We start from the raw sequence: 14,655 nt of genomic DNA, 5'->3' as shown, positions 1-14,655 counted from the left end.
TGGGGTGACTGAAGCATTCCATGTCAGGGGTCGCCCTTGGACCGAGGGGGTGCTTTTCATCCATGAGGCCTTCAAGCCATCTTTAAATATTGTGGGGTCCCATAACAGGGGTAACTACAGCGGTTGTCTGTCTGTCCTGCCAAAACCTTCCAGGACACAGCCCTGCGCTTGATTCTATGCTGAAAGTCACTTTAACTCTCTTTGACTGTGAGTGGCCTCTAGCTTCATAGCTGAAGGCTATTGTTAATAAGGAATTGGCCTTGTTAGTTGTGAGAGCACTTCACAGCTGGACAGATTATTTCTATAACAAACACATTCTCAGGCATATCTTCCATTTCTTTTGAGAAACCTGTGAGGGGGGATAGTGGAGTTTTTTTTTCTGTGAAAATGAGCTGATGTAGCTTTGTGTTGGTACCAATATGGAAAGGTGCCATTTCCTTGTTGCTTAATGGTTGGTGTGATACGTAGAAAGTTACGCAGTTGATTTTCAAATCTATGTTACTATTTCTTTTATAAATTTAGAGTAGCCAATTCTTTTTTTCCAATGAAGGGGCAATTTAGTGTGGCCAATTCACCTACCCTGCACATGAAATGAAATGAAATGAAAATCGCTTATTGTCACAAATAGGCTTCAAATGAAGTTACTGTGAAAAGCCCCTAGTCGCCACATTCCGGCACTTGTTCGGGGAGGCTGGTATGGGAATTGAACCGTGCTGCTGGCCTGCCTTGGTCTGCTTTAAAAGCCAGTGATTTAGCCCTGTGCTAAAGCAGCCCCATCTTTTTGGGTTGTGGGGGTGATACCCACGCAGACATGGGGAGAATGTGCAAACTCCACACGGACAGTGACCCGAGACCGGGATCGAACCCAGATCCTCGATGCCGTGAGGCAGCAGTGCTAACCACTGTGCCGCCCTAAATCAATGTTACTGTTGACCGTTTAATAAACAATATTAACAAGGGGTGCTGCAGGTTGTGTTTGCATGTGGCTTGTGGCTGCAAATGCCTGTTGGCTGCTGCTGCTGTTTCCTTCTTTTTCTGCAGCATGGAGTAAGGAAAGGAAGGATGGAAGATGACCTGCTGCCTGGCCTGGAGAAGGGGAAGTGGAGCTCTTTCTCTTTTCTGGTGTGCTCTGAGTCAATGCGATTTCACACTGCTTGTGAGTCTACTGCTGGAAGCTGCAGACGAGAGAGAGAGGCGGATGGATCCGAATGAGCAACTTGATGAAGGTGTTGGAGAAATGCTTTTGCAGATTACTGGAGAATTTATTGCGATTGCATGTCGACTAGCACGTCACTGAGTCAAACATGCTGGTTGTTGAGGCACCCTGAACGCCAGTGGAACATATCGATACCGAGCTTTGGTTCCAAGACATTAAGCTGTATAAGAAAGCCTGTACAATGGAGGCTCATGAACAGAGACTGATACGTAAAATGACCGAACAACAAGGATCCTCCCTTCTGTTGAGGACCTTTGAGGGATGATACAGTGTGTTTAGTTTTCTTTGTACAATTGAACTGTTGTAGCTTTGTGTTTGTATCGATATTGTGTCGCGGAAAGGTACTGGTGTGTATATGGCACGGTGCCTTTCGCTTCTTGATTAATGGTCAGTGTGATTTATAAGGTCAGCCCGGCAAGCAGACTATATCAACTTTGAGCTGGCCTCCTCCGAGATGGTCTCTCGGGTATCGGCGGGGGAGATGACTCCGGGTGGCCAGGCTGCATCAGATAGAGATCCTGTAAGAGAATGGACATGTAGTCAGTGAGACGTAAGGATCATTTTGTCTGACATGAATATCTCACTTGAGAGAGGTCATCTGGATGAAGGGGCTGTGGCTCCTCACATCTGCAGCACAGGCCAACGACACTGTCAATGATAACTCTCTCTTCGGACAACCCTGCGATCTCTTGGTGGCCTCGCATTACACAGTGGTAGAGGTTACGGTTATGGAGGTACCCGGTATACATCAGTACACTGGTTTTGCCTCGTTACATCGCAACTATTTACAAAATTTATTTACAGTTCAGAATGAAGCAATTAGTCAATCGGGGGCCCTGGTCGTCCTCTGCGATCGTCGTAGCTTCGGTGGCGATGCAGGCGGCGGCTCGGGCATCTGTGGCTCCGGGAGCGTGGCTTCGGCTTCTTCGGCAGCTTTGTCACCCCTAGACGGGACCGGTGGGAGGACCGATCCACCTGGGAAGGGGGCGGCTGTGGGGTGCGCCGGTGGGAGGGAGGGTGGGACTGGTGGTGGGGGTGTGTGTGGGGTTCCAGTGGGTGCCAGGTCCCGTAGGGAGACCGTATCCTGTCGGTCATCGGTGTACGCCACGTAGGCGTACTGAGGATTAGCGTGGAGGAGATGGACCCTCTCGACCAATGGGTCCGACTTGTGCGCCCGCATGTGTTTGCGGAGCAGGATGGGTCCAGGAGCTGCCAGCCAGGTTGGGAGCGAGGTCCCAGAGGAGGACTTCCTTGGGAAGACAAGGAGACGTTCATGAGGTGTTTGGTTGGTCGTGGTACACAGCAGTGACCGGATGGAGTGGAGGGCATCCGAGAGGATCTCCTGCCAGTGGGAGACTGGGAGATTCCTGGACCGTAGGACCAGTAGGACGGCCTTCCAGACCGTTCCGTTCTCCCTCTCTACCTTTCTGTTTCCCCGGGGGTTGTAACTGGTCATCCTGCTCGAGGCAATGCCCTTGCAATGCAGGAATTGACGCAGTTCGTCGCTCATAAAGGAGGACCCCCTATCACTGTGTATGTAGGCGTAAAGATACTGTGGAGGGCTGTTATGACGGTGGCTGCGGTCATGTCGGGGCAGGGGATGGCGAATGGGAACCGGGAGTACTCGTCAATCACGTTCAGGAAGTACGTGTTGCGGTCGGTGGAGGGGAGGGGCCCTTTGAAGTTCATACTGAGGCGTTCAAAGGGACGGGAAGCCTTTATCAGGTGCGCTTTCTCTGGCCTGTAGAAGTGCGGCTTGCACTCCGCGTAGATTTGGCAGTTCCTGGTGGCTGTCCTGACCTCCTCGATGGAGTAGGGCAGGTTGCGGGTCTTAATGAAGTGGAAAAATCGAGTGACCCCCGGGTGGCAGAGGTCCTGGTGGAGGGCTCGGAGGCGGTCCACTTGTGCGGTGGCACATGTGCCACGGGACAGGGCATCAGGAGGCACGTTTAGCTTCCCGGGACGATATAAGATCTCACAGTTGTAGCTGGAGGGTTTGTTCCTCCACCGTAAGATCTTGTCATTCTTTATCTTGCCCCGCTGTACATTATCAAACATGAAGGCCACTGACCGTTGATCAGTGAGGAGAGTGAATCTCCTGCCGGCCAGGTAATGCCTCCAATGCTGCACAGCTTCTACTATGGCCTAGGCCTCCTTTTCAACTGAGGAATGGCGGATTTCTGAAGCGTGGAGGGTGTGTGAGAAGAAGGCCACGGGTCTGCCCGCTTGGTTGAGGGTTGCCGCCAGAGCTACGTCGGACGAGTCGCTCTCGATTTGGAAGGGGAGAGACTCGTCAATGGCGTGCATCGTGGCCTTTGCGATGTCCGCTTTGATGCGGCTGAAGGCCTGGCGGGCCTCTGTCGACAGGGAAAAAACGTGGATTGAATTAGCGGGCGGGCCTTGTCTGCATAGTTGGGGAACCACTGGGCATAATAAGAGAAAAATCCCAGGCAACATTTCAGGGCCTTGGAGCAGTGAGGGAGGGGGATCTCCATGAGGGGGCGCATGCGATATGTGTCTGGGCCTATAACTCCATCATGCACTACGTAGCCGAGGATGGCTAGACGGTCGGTGCTGAACACGCATTTATCCTTGTTATATGTGAGATTAAGGATTTTTGCGGTATGGAGGAATTTTCGGAGGTTGGTGTCGTGGTCCTGCTGGTCGTGGCCGCAGATGGTGACATTATCGAGGTATGGAAACGTGGTCCACAAACCGTACCGGTCAACCATTCGGTCCATCTCTCGTTGGACGACCGAGACTCCATTAGTGACACCGAAGGGAACCCTTAGGAAGTGGTAGAGCCGCCCATCTGCTTCGAAAGCAGTATATTTGCGTTGCTAGGGCAGATGGGGAGCTGGTGGTAAGCGGAGTTTAGATCCACCGTGGAAAAGACCTTATTTTGTGCGATCCTGTTGGCCAGATCGGATATGCGGGGAAGAGGGAATGCGTAAAGCTGCGTATACCTGTTGATGGTCTGGCTATAATCGATTACCATCCTATGGTTCTCCCCGGTCTTTACAACCGCTACTTGAGCTCTCCAGGGACTGTTGCTAGCCTCAATGACACCTTCCCTTAGTAATGACTGGACCTCCGACCTAATAAAGGTCCGGTCCTGGGCACTGTACCGTCTGCTCCTGGTGGCGACGGTTTTGCAATCCAGGGTGAGGTTCGCAAACAGGGAAGGCGGATCGACCTTGAGGGCCGCGAGGCTGCAGACAGTGAGAGGGGGGGGGTATAGGGCCGCCGAATTTAAAGGTTAAGCTTTGGAGGTTGCATTAAAAATCTAACCCTAGGAGTGTGGCAGCGCAGAGGTGGGGAAGGATGTCGAGCCGGTAATTTTTAAACTCCCTTCCCTAGAACGTGAGGTTCGCTATGCCGAACCCCTTGATCTCCACTGAATGAGACCCGGAGGCCAGGGAGATTTTTTGATTAACAGGGTGGGCGAGGAGAGAATAGTGCCTTACCGTGTTGGGGTGTATGAAGCTCTCCGTGCTCCCAGAGTTGATCAGACAGGATGTTTCATGCCCATTGATGAGCACGGTCGTCATTGCAGTCAAGAGTGTTCGGGGCCGAGACTGGTCCAGGGTCACCGAGGCTAGTCGTGGCAGAAGTTGGATGTTCTCCTCGGGCGGTGTGTAGTCATCCGAGTCGGGGTCTTGAGAGTCCAGCCAAGATGGCGGCACCCACTGGTCGCACATGGCTAGGGGTGCACAAGATGGCGGCGCCCATCCATCACACGTGGTGTCCGAGAGACAAGATGGCGGCGTCTCGAGGCCACACATGGCCCTGAAGGAGGTGGATGGCGGCGCCCGCTGGCCGCACGTGCCCCGTGGAGAGGGTTGTAGTGGCGGTCCCGATTTGCCTCCGGAGACCGCAACGACCGCCTGGGCCTGGCATACCGCCACAAAGCGGCCCTTTTTGCCGCCTCTTTTGCAGAGGGATGAGCAGGCCGGACAGCGCTGTCGGGGTTGCTTGGCTTGCCCGCAAAAATAGCAGCGGGGCCTCCCAGGGTTGCCTGGCAGTCTCGCAGGACAAGCTTGTGGGGGGATGGGGGATGCATCGGAGTCGGTCGCGGGAGGCCACATCCAGGGAGCTAGCAAGGGCCCATGCCTCCTTGAGGCCTAGTGTCCCTTTCTCCAGCAATCGCTGGCGGATTTGGGAGGACAGGATATCTGCAACAAATGCGTCTCGGATCAAAAGTTCTGTTTGGTCGCTGGCCGAAACTTGCGGGCAGTTACAGTTCCTCCCCAACACCCGGAGCGCACAGTAGAACTCCTCCAGCGATTCCCCAGGGATTTGTCACCTCGACGCTAGTAGATGTCGGGCGTAGACCTGGTTTACAGGGCGAATATAGTGTCCTTTCAGCAGATTCATTGCGGCCTCAAAATCATCCGCGTCCTCGATGAGAGTGTAGACCTCTGGGCTCACCCTCGAGTGCAGAACTTGTATTTTCTGGTCCTTCGTGGGTGTAATTGTGGCCGTCCTGAGATATCCATTGAAACACGCCAGCCAGTGCTTGAAGGCTGCCGCTGAGTTTGCCGTGTGGGGGCTGAGTTGCAGACACTCCGGCTTGATTCGGAGCTCCATTCTTTAAAATCTAGTGTAATAAATTGATGCTCGATCAATAACTCCAGAAGTGAGATTGGAGACAATTGAAGGCTTTATTACACTAGATGTTTCCCCCAGCAGCACAGGTACAGAAGGCAGCTGCTGGGGAGACACGGGCTCTTATACTCCGCCTTACTGGATGGAACCAGCAGGCAGGCTTAACCATTGAAAACAGTATCTCCTGCACCAATGGTCTTACAGCATTACAGGGTACCGTAATACCTGTAATACCGACTACCACAACTGGGCATTGCCAACATGGAACTGAATCAGGCTGCCCAGGCACTGATTAAAGGATTGTCCTTAAATGCAAGGCCGCGCCGCGCGTCCACCCATCACAACCCAGGTGGCACCACCCACAGGAAAACCTTTGACAGCAGCAAAATAACATCGCTTTTAAAATATTTTTTACACGGAACAAATTAAAGACGGAAACATGGGGGCGGGGGTTGCAGATGGAAATTAAAATGTTCTGAGAAAACATTTCTCAAAGTTATTGTTTTAAAAATCGGGTTAGAAATGCCACTGTTTAGTTAACAGCATCGCACAACGATGAAATTGGTTTGGATTTTTTCGGGACAGGTTTCCTTGTTCGCGCATGTTTATAAAGCCAGCTACACCTGTATGGACACGAGGGTAACTTCTGCTGGGGTTCCTGGCAGCCAAGTGGGAGTGCCAGGTTGCCATTGGTTACTGGCTGTGAGGGGGACTGGGGTTTGGAGGTGGAGGAATTACAACAACAACAAAAAAAGCAGAAAATGCTGGAAAATCTCAGCAGGTCGTGGCAGCAGCTGGCGTTTGGAGTCCGGTATGATTCCTCCAGAGCCCTTTGAGGGCTCCAAAAGTTAACTCTCTTTTTCTCTCTCCACAGAGGCTGCCGAGACTTTCACGCATTTTCGGCATTTATTTTTTTGCTGAGGTTCCACGTTCCTGTTGCTCTATTTATTTATCTCGGTGAACCACAAGCCTTTCCCTTATATCGATCAAATGACCACACAACCAGTTAGTTCGTTCAAAAGATGGTTTATTTACATACACAAGAGTTATCTCAACATGCAAACACAATATCTACTACGTGTTAAACTACACGTATCAGCTACAATAACCTATACTTAACTTCAGGGCGACCGGCACTGTGCAAATGGATAAGGCCTTTATCTGGATTTCACTTGGCTGGTTCGAAGAAAGTGCCTCTGTCTCTGCTGGGCTCAGCCGTCAGGTAGCGATCGTTGGTCTTGAACTTAGCTGGCTGTTCCTGCTGCAATTGGGTAGGCACAGGCCAGATCCAAGAGAGACAGAATACATGGCTGCGCTCTCTTTTATCCCCCTGGGATTTTGCGCTCTTTGGGGCGGTCCTTAACCTTGGACCCAATAGTTCGAAAGGGCTCTGATCACTCTCTTCGATTTCGGCCAATAAAGGGGCCTTGGTGGCTGGGCGGGTCCTTAGCCGTCATTGACCTTGGCAGTTGGCTTTCTGAGTAAAGGGAGTGGCGCCGATCAGTCTGTCTCTGTACCAGTTGCTTGATTGGAGTCCTATTGTCCTGGGAAAATGGGCCATTAAAATGTAAACGAGCGGGGGTTTCGATCAGGTCTGGTTACCTGTGTTTCAGATATACATAGGCTCCGTATCTGTCTGAGTCCTGGGTTGGCCATCATTCCCATGGTCCTTTGCAGGTGGCCATCTTAGATGGCTACAGTCCCCAGTTATTTTGCTTAGATTTTTTTGTCCCGGTCATTTTCAGAGGGATGATCAGGAGAGGGAACCCTGACTGTTACCTTTCTGCCACCCATCCAAAAATAACCACCCGGATCAATAACGCACAAATAGAAACTGAAGAAATGCGTTAAGGGAGAATAATTTGGAGGGGATGGCACGGATTGAATGGCCATCTCACACCCCAATGGCCTTGCTGTGCCCTGGTTTTCATTCCAGGAAGACTCTTTGTCAATGCTGGAGAGGACTGGAAATGGTGTCAGATTTATTAGCGGGGGGAGGTGTGGAACAGTAGAGCTGGATAGCGGAACAGGAATAGGTGAGATTGACCAAGATGTGGTGGACAGAAAGACAAGGGGAAAGTAAATGGCGGTGGTGACAATAATCTGTTGTGTTGGACTTGTAACCTGGTGTTGTAAAACTTCTTACTGTGCTCACCCCAGTCCAACGCCGGCATCTCCACATCATATTTATTTTTCGAGTGACGGGGTGGGACTGGGAGTGCTTTTGTCTGGACCACTAGAGGCAGCTCCTGATTCCCCCCGCGTAATTTCCCAGTGTTGGGAAATGCATTTGTGCTCCTCCCCCTTGCAGTGGAGTCGGTATAAATGTAGAACTGAGACAGGCAGAGCTGAAATCGGCAGCAACTTTCCAGGGTCAATTTCCGTCCATTTCGAAATTCAGCGAAAGTAAAGAGCTGGGGGACAGGCGGACTGATCCAATTCGTTCCTCTGGTCCCCGGGGAGCAATCCGCACCTCCACAGGTTGGTTCAATGTATAACGGTCTGGATCTGCGGGCAGTTTGGGGGAATGGGGGGGGGGGGGGGTCGGTCATCCGACCCAAAATAGATAGACAACCAGCGAGAGAGAGAGAGAAACAAAACCTAACCTGAAACAAGATGCTGTAAATATTGAACAGGATTGGGCAGCATCTGTGGAGGAAGAAACGGGGAGTTCATGTTCCAGCTCAGAGACAGATCCATTATCAGAATTACTGCAACGTTACAGCATTGGCAGCCTCTGATTTTACTCAACTCAATCCACCCAAGGTTTCTAACCTCGTTTGCATATTAACAAGAAGTGACAAATAAGTAGTTATATTTACCTAATTGTTCAGTTTGTGTAGCTTATTGGAGGTAAATGGCAGAAAGGGTCTGGCGGCTGTGTTTTGCAATCGGGCTAATAGTAAATGAACAGGGATTGTTATATTCAAATGTGCACTGTGCCAGCCATATCGCCCTCTGAATATATGAAGCTAATGGGTGTCTGCCTCTTCTCCAGTCAGCCAGTCCCTGCTGAATTTGAGGCGCTGACTCCGGGGACTGATGAGGATACTGTGCTTCCGCTGGGTGTGCTGTTCTGTCTCTGGGGCCCCAGATAAGACACGGAGAAGAGAGTGGAATAGCTTCGGCCAGGGAGGTCACGACAGCGAATAACAAGTGTGAGATAAAATGGAAAGGAGTGCAACCCTCCATCCAGCACGCCATAGTCCTCCCAGCCTGGGTTCAGAGTTACCCGTCCACCTGCCGCCGACTGAAAGATAACTGAGTGAGGGTGTGAGTAAATGAGGGAGTTCGGGTGTAAATGAGTGAATGTGGACGTGGGTAAGAGAATGGGCCCCCTAAGTGGCTGTGATAGTGAGTGAATGACACTGCAAGTTCCCGAGTGAGCGTGTGAGTAAGGGAATGACTAAGGCCAAGTTTAAGTGAAAGTCTGCGGGGGTGAAAGATTGTACACGTGACTGGGTTTAGAATGGTCAAAATCTTTACAGAGGAGATCTGCATGCGAGTGGAAGTGTGGCATGGTGTTAATCAGTGAGAATGAGTGACTGAATCGGAATTTGAGTGAATAAGAACAGTAAGAGTGATTCGGGGTCAGTGAGAGAGTTTGTGGGTCAGGGGATTGGTGGTAATGAAGCTCAGGTAACATGTTCTAACTTTCTCACCTGCCTCACCCTCTGTTTGAGCGGGAGAATGAGAGGCGTAGAGCCCTAATTTCATGTGCTTCTACGCTTGGGGTGTTTGGGTAGTTGTGCATGCTGTAAGCTGTTGTCATAAATACTTATGATACTTGTTTGAAATATGATGGATGCAGATTTAACAGATATTGATAAAAATCATGAAATATTTAAATAATTCTTTGACTGCAATACCCCAGTCATTGGGCGAAATTCTCCGGTATCGGCGCGATGTCCGCCGACTAGCGCCCAAAACGGCGCAAATCAGTCGGGCATCGCGCCGCCCCAAAGGTGCGGAATGCTCCGCATCTTTGGGGGCCGAGCCCCAACGTTAAGGGGCTAGGCCCGCGCGGGACTAATTTTCGCCCCGCCAGCTGGCGCGGAAATGACATCTCCGGGCGGCGCATGCGCGGGAGCGTCAGCTGCCGCTGACGGCATTCCCGCGCATGCGCAGTGGAGGGAGTCTCTTCCGCCTCCGCCATGGTGAAGACCGTGGCGAAGGCGGAAGGGAAAGAGTGCCCCCACGGCACGGACCCGCCCGCGGATCGGTGTGCCCCGATCGCGGGCCAGGCCACCGTGGGGGCACCCCCCGGGGCCAGATCGCCCCCCCCCCCCCCCCCCCAGGACCCCGGAGCCCGCCCGCGCCGCCTTGCCCGCCGGTAAGAGAGGTGGTTTAATCTACGCCGGTGGGACAGGCATTTTAGCGGCGGGACTTCGGCCCATCTGGGCCGGAGAATCGCGCAGGAAGGCCCGCCAACTGGCGCGCGCGATTCCCGCCCCGCCCGGGGGCGGGATTCACGCCCGCCCCCGGCGATTCTCCGACCCGGTGGGGGATCGGAGAATCTCGCCCGAGGGGTGAAATTGGCTGGAAACGGCGCTATGTCCGCCGACTGGCGCCCAAAACGGCGCCAATCAGACGGGCATCGCGCCACCCCAAAGGTGTGGAATGCTCCGCATCTTTGGGGGCTGAGCCCCAACATTGAGGGGCTAGTCCGACGCTGGAGGAATTTCCGCCCCACCAGCTGGCGCGGAAATGACATCTCTGGGCGGCGCATGCGCGGGAGCATCAGCGGCCGCCGACAGTTTCCCACGCATGTGCAGTGGAGTGAGTCTCTTCCACCTCCGCCATGGTGGAGACCGTGGCGGAGGCTGAAGGGAAAGAGTGCCCCCATGGCACAGGCCCGCCCGTGGATCGGTGGGCCCCGATCGCGGGCCAGGCCACCATGGGGGCACCCCCCGGGGCCAGATCGCGCCCCCCCCCCCCCAGGACTCCGGAGCCCGCCCGCGCCGCCTTGTCCCGCCGGTAAGGTAGGTGATTTAATTTACGCCGGCGGGACAGGCAATTTATCGGCGGGACTTCGGCCCATCCGGGCCGGAGAATTGAGCGGGGGGGGGGGGGCCCGCCAACCGGCGCGGCGCGATTCCCGCCCCCGACGAATCTCCGGTGCCGGAGACTTCGGCAACCGGCAGGGGCGGGATTCACGCCAGCCCCCGGCGATTCTCCGACCCGGCGGGAGGGTCGGAGAATGTCGCCCATGATCTTCATATCGCCGGAACTCTTTTTGCTGTTCATTTTAATATGCTTAAAGAAATTGACCAGCCAGAAAAACTGCCAATGATGTTTGAATTCATTCCAGGAAAGCACTTATTTTCTGTGTCATTGTCATTCAGGCTTATAGTAAAGTAAAAGACTGAGCCTGAACCAAATTCAGAAACATCTGGCTACCACTGGTTAGAATCATGAAGAAAATTAAGAGGCTTTTAGGTAAGCTTTTGACATTAAAGACCCTTTCTCCTTACAAATGAATGTGAAGCATGTTAAAGACCTAAATATTGTTATTATAACAACCCTCCTGTTGTTCCTCGAGTAGTAACAAAAATAGTCAATGCTCGGGAGGTTCCATGTATTTCTTCATTCAGCAAGAAAAGCAATTTACGAGTGGAGTATTGTTAACAGATGGTGCCCGATCGCAATGTGATCTTTCTTGTGTTTGTCAAACCAAGGTTAATGGTTATTATATACACTATTCTTATCTAACTGCAACTGGCATAATCTTAAACAGTATTCCCTTGCTTAATTCTGAATATACTTTGCATGTCTATCCACAGCACATAAATTTAGTTTCTTTTGCAAAGAAAATGTAAAACCAAGTGTCCTTGTTTTGTTATTGACAAGATTTGATTGTTTAGAATACTTGATTGACAAGATTTTAAGTTTTGTCCCCAAGGTTGAAAAACCTGTTTTTGCTAGGTCCGTCTATCTCTCTTTCTGTCTGATGGTTTCTAGGCTATGTGTGGGGAATGAGATCTGTATACATATGTACCCTTAATGCGTAGGCCCCTTTAACACCGGGTTTGGAACCCTGGGGGACTCCGCCTCTGGCTCCGCCCCCAGGAAGCTGTATATAAGGTTACGTTCAGTAGGCAGCGTGCAGCGAGCACACTTCCTGGCAGCTGTCTGGTTTTCTGGTTGTTAAAGCCTCTGTATTATCGAACTCCTCTCCTGAGTCGTAATTGAGGGTATCTCACTATGATAATGGCTTGGGTGCATCAACATATGTGCAGGTATTTTTAAAAGGAAATAAATATAAAGTGGTAGTTAGCTCAGATTTGTAATACTCACGATGATCCCAGCCCAAACAGAAGTTTGAAAGCCACTAGTTATCCCTTTCCGCCTCTCCTACTCCCCACTTTATGATCAATTATAATATTACTGTTGCATTTTGAAATGTCATGTATTGTAAAGACAACCAGTAGTTTTAATTTAAGCCTTATGAAATTTGCACATATTACAGGGACAGGTAATAAGGTTGTTGCCAAGAGCCACCTGTCACCACAGAAAGCTGACCCTTCAAACAAAAATCCAAAATCAGACTTGAATTCAGGAGACAACATTGTGAATATCTTAGAAATCAATGGCGATAACTGGCATTCAGTGAAACTGCTATCAGGTAGGTTTCCTTAATTAACATGTAAAGAAAGGCTTACTATTGAAAATACCTTTGGGGGTATTAAAGCTTTAAAGTTGTGGATGTCCAGGATATCAAAGGTAGGTCGCCATCTTCCAAACAATTAAGAAAGATTGGAATGCATGATTGCTGTGAAGTATTTGGAATTATGTTATGGGTGGAAACTTACCATTTCACATCACCGCTCTAACACTGTACAGCAAGTTGTAATGGTAAATTTGGGTTGAAATGTATCAATACCTTTGACTTCTTCAGTGCTACTTTTGCAAATTGATATGCTTTTTTGCATTCAGGTGTCCATTGCCATGCCTGTTTTACATGCAACCATATGTAATAGTTTCTATCGGGTTGCCAGACTCTGGACAAATTTGCCATAGTAGTCGATTAACCCTAGGAATCACCTAAGTTGAGTGACATTCGTTGGCCGTGGAGCCGCCATAATAACTTCCATCTTTGTTTTTTTCAATTTAAAGCACCCAATTATTTTCTTTTTTCCAATTAAGGGGCAATTTAGCGTGGCCAATCTACCTAACTTGCACATCTTTGGGTTGTGGGGGAGAATGTGCAAACTCCACACCGACTGTGACCCACGGCCAGGATTCAAACCCGGGTCCTCAGCACTGTAGTCCCAGTGCTAACCACTACGCTATGTGCCACCGTAACTTCATCTTTTTAGGTGCTTGGTGTAGACCCTAACTATCAAATACATGTCTTAGATACAGTAAGAAGTCTTCCAACACCAGGTTGAAGTCCACCAGGTTTGTTTCGAATCACAAGCTTTCAGAGCGCAGCTCCTTCCTCAAGTGAATGAAGAGGTGGGTTCCACAACCGCATATATCATAGATATCATAGAATTTGCAGTGAAGAAGGAGGCCATTCGGCCCATCGAGTCTGCACCGGCTCTTGGAAAGAGCACCCTACCCAAGGTCAACACCTCCACCCTATCCCCACAACCCAGTAACCCCACATAACACTAAGGGCAATTTTGGACACTAAGGGCAATTTTATCATGGCCAATCCACCTAACCTGCACATCTTTGGACTGTGGGAGGAAACCGGAGCACCCGGAGGAAACCCACGCACACACGGGGAGGATGTGCAGACTCCACACAGACAGTGACCCAAGCCGGAATCTAACCTGGGATCCTGGAGCTGTGAAGCAATTGTGCTATCCACAATGCTACCGTGCTGCCCCTTCAGACAAATTCAATAATGTAAGTCTGACGTTGGGGGCAGCACGGTGGCGCAGTGGGTTAGACCTGCAACCTCACAGCGCTGAGGTCCCAGGTTCGGTCCCAGCTCTGGGTCACTGTCCGTGTGGAGTTTGCACATTCTCCCAGTGTTTGTGTGGGTTTCGCCCCCACAACCCAAAGATGTGCAGGCTAGGTGGATTGGCCACGCTAAATTGCCCCTTAATTGGAAAAAATGAATTGGGTACTCTAAATTTATTTTTTAAAAGTCTGAATTTGAATCAACTAAACGGATTACAAAATTCCAGTTTAATCCTTTCAGCCAAGAGCAGCGAAAGAGAGATGGCAAGCTTCCTTGCACCACATGGAGTGTTAGCTCTGCAGTTTGTCCACTTGGCTCAAACATGACTGTGATGTAACCTCTCAGTATGGGTCCTCAAGATCACATCTGCTGGCTTCAAAGGCAGGTGTTTCTGTTCATAGATGGCCTCAGGAATTAGGGAGACTGCAGTCCCCATATCGACCTCCATTTGAAAGGCTGTCCATTCAGTTTTGGAACTACCCAAAAACGGTGTGAACCATACTGGACTGAGAGTACGTTCAGTTTCAGTTCTTCATCAGAATGAAGTGCTGCAGCTATACTCCGTTGTTTTGTTCTTTTCTTCCACATTGTGAATTTTCTTTGTTGAATTTGTTTTGTTTCTTCCTTTAAATGCATTCTGTGTCTTCCTTTGAGTGTTCATCTCTGAAGAAGTTATTTTACTCCAGCAAGCTCTTGTTGTGTAGCCAGTTCTGCCTCAATTTTAACATTGGCTGTCCTTTCTCCAACAATCAGCCTGTGAATGGCCTGTTTTTACACAGCGATGACGCATCTGTTGCTGGGTAGATTTCCTCTGACCAGCAGCCAGTTTTTGGATTCTTGTGCTTGATCCAAGCTGAGAAGCCTCCTTAGCTGCAAACTCCATTGAAATACCAATATCTAATGCAGTCTTCAGACT

The 14,655-nt window shown here is 50.5% G+C and overlaps 1 protein-coding gene across 2 annotated transcripts in view; it reads left to right on the top strand.

Annotated features, from left to right (window-relative positions):
• The first annotated feature begins 8,149 nt into the window (after positions 1–8,149).
• Positions 8,150–14,655, top strand: part of LOC140402513 (tumor necrosis factor alpha-induced protein 2-like) — a 45,655-nt gene continuing 39,149 nt past the window's right edge. The window contains exons 1-3 of one of the 2 annotated variants that reach the window (XM_072490376.1): positions 8,150–8,305; positions 11,170–11,263; positions 12,294–12,449. In XM_072490376.1, coding sequence (XP_072346477.1) covers positions 11,239–11,263; positions 12,294–12,449 — 181 coding nt within the window. In that variant the 5' untranslated portion in view covers positions 8,150–8,305; positions 11,170–11,238. Of the gene's footprint in view, positions 8,306–8,951; positions 9,098–11,169; positions 11,264–12,293; positions 12,450–14,655 lie in introns of those variants that run through there. The other variant, XM_072490379.1, reaches the window with a different exon arrangement.

The sequence above is a fragment of the Scyliorhinus torazame genome, chromosome 2, assembly GCF_047496885.1.
Source record: "Scyliorhinus torazame isolate Kashiwa2021f chromosome 2, sScyTor2.1, whole genome shotgun sequence".
Taxonomy (NCBI): Eukaryota; Metazoa; Chordata; class Chondrichthyes; order Carcharhiniformes; family Scyliorhinidae; genus Scyliorhinus; species Scyliorhinus torazame.
This window is presented reverse-complemented; position numbering and strand designations above follow the sequence as displayed.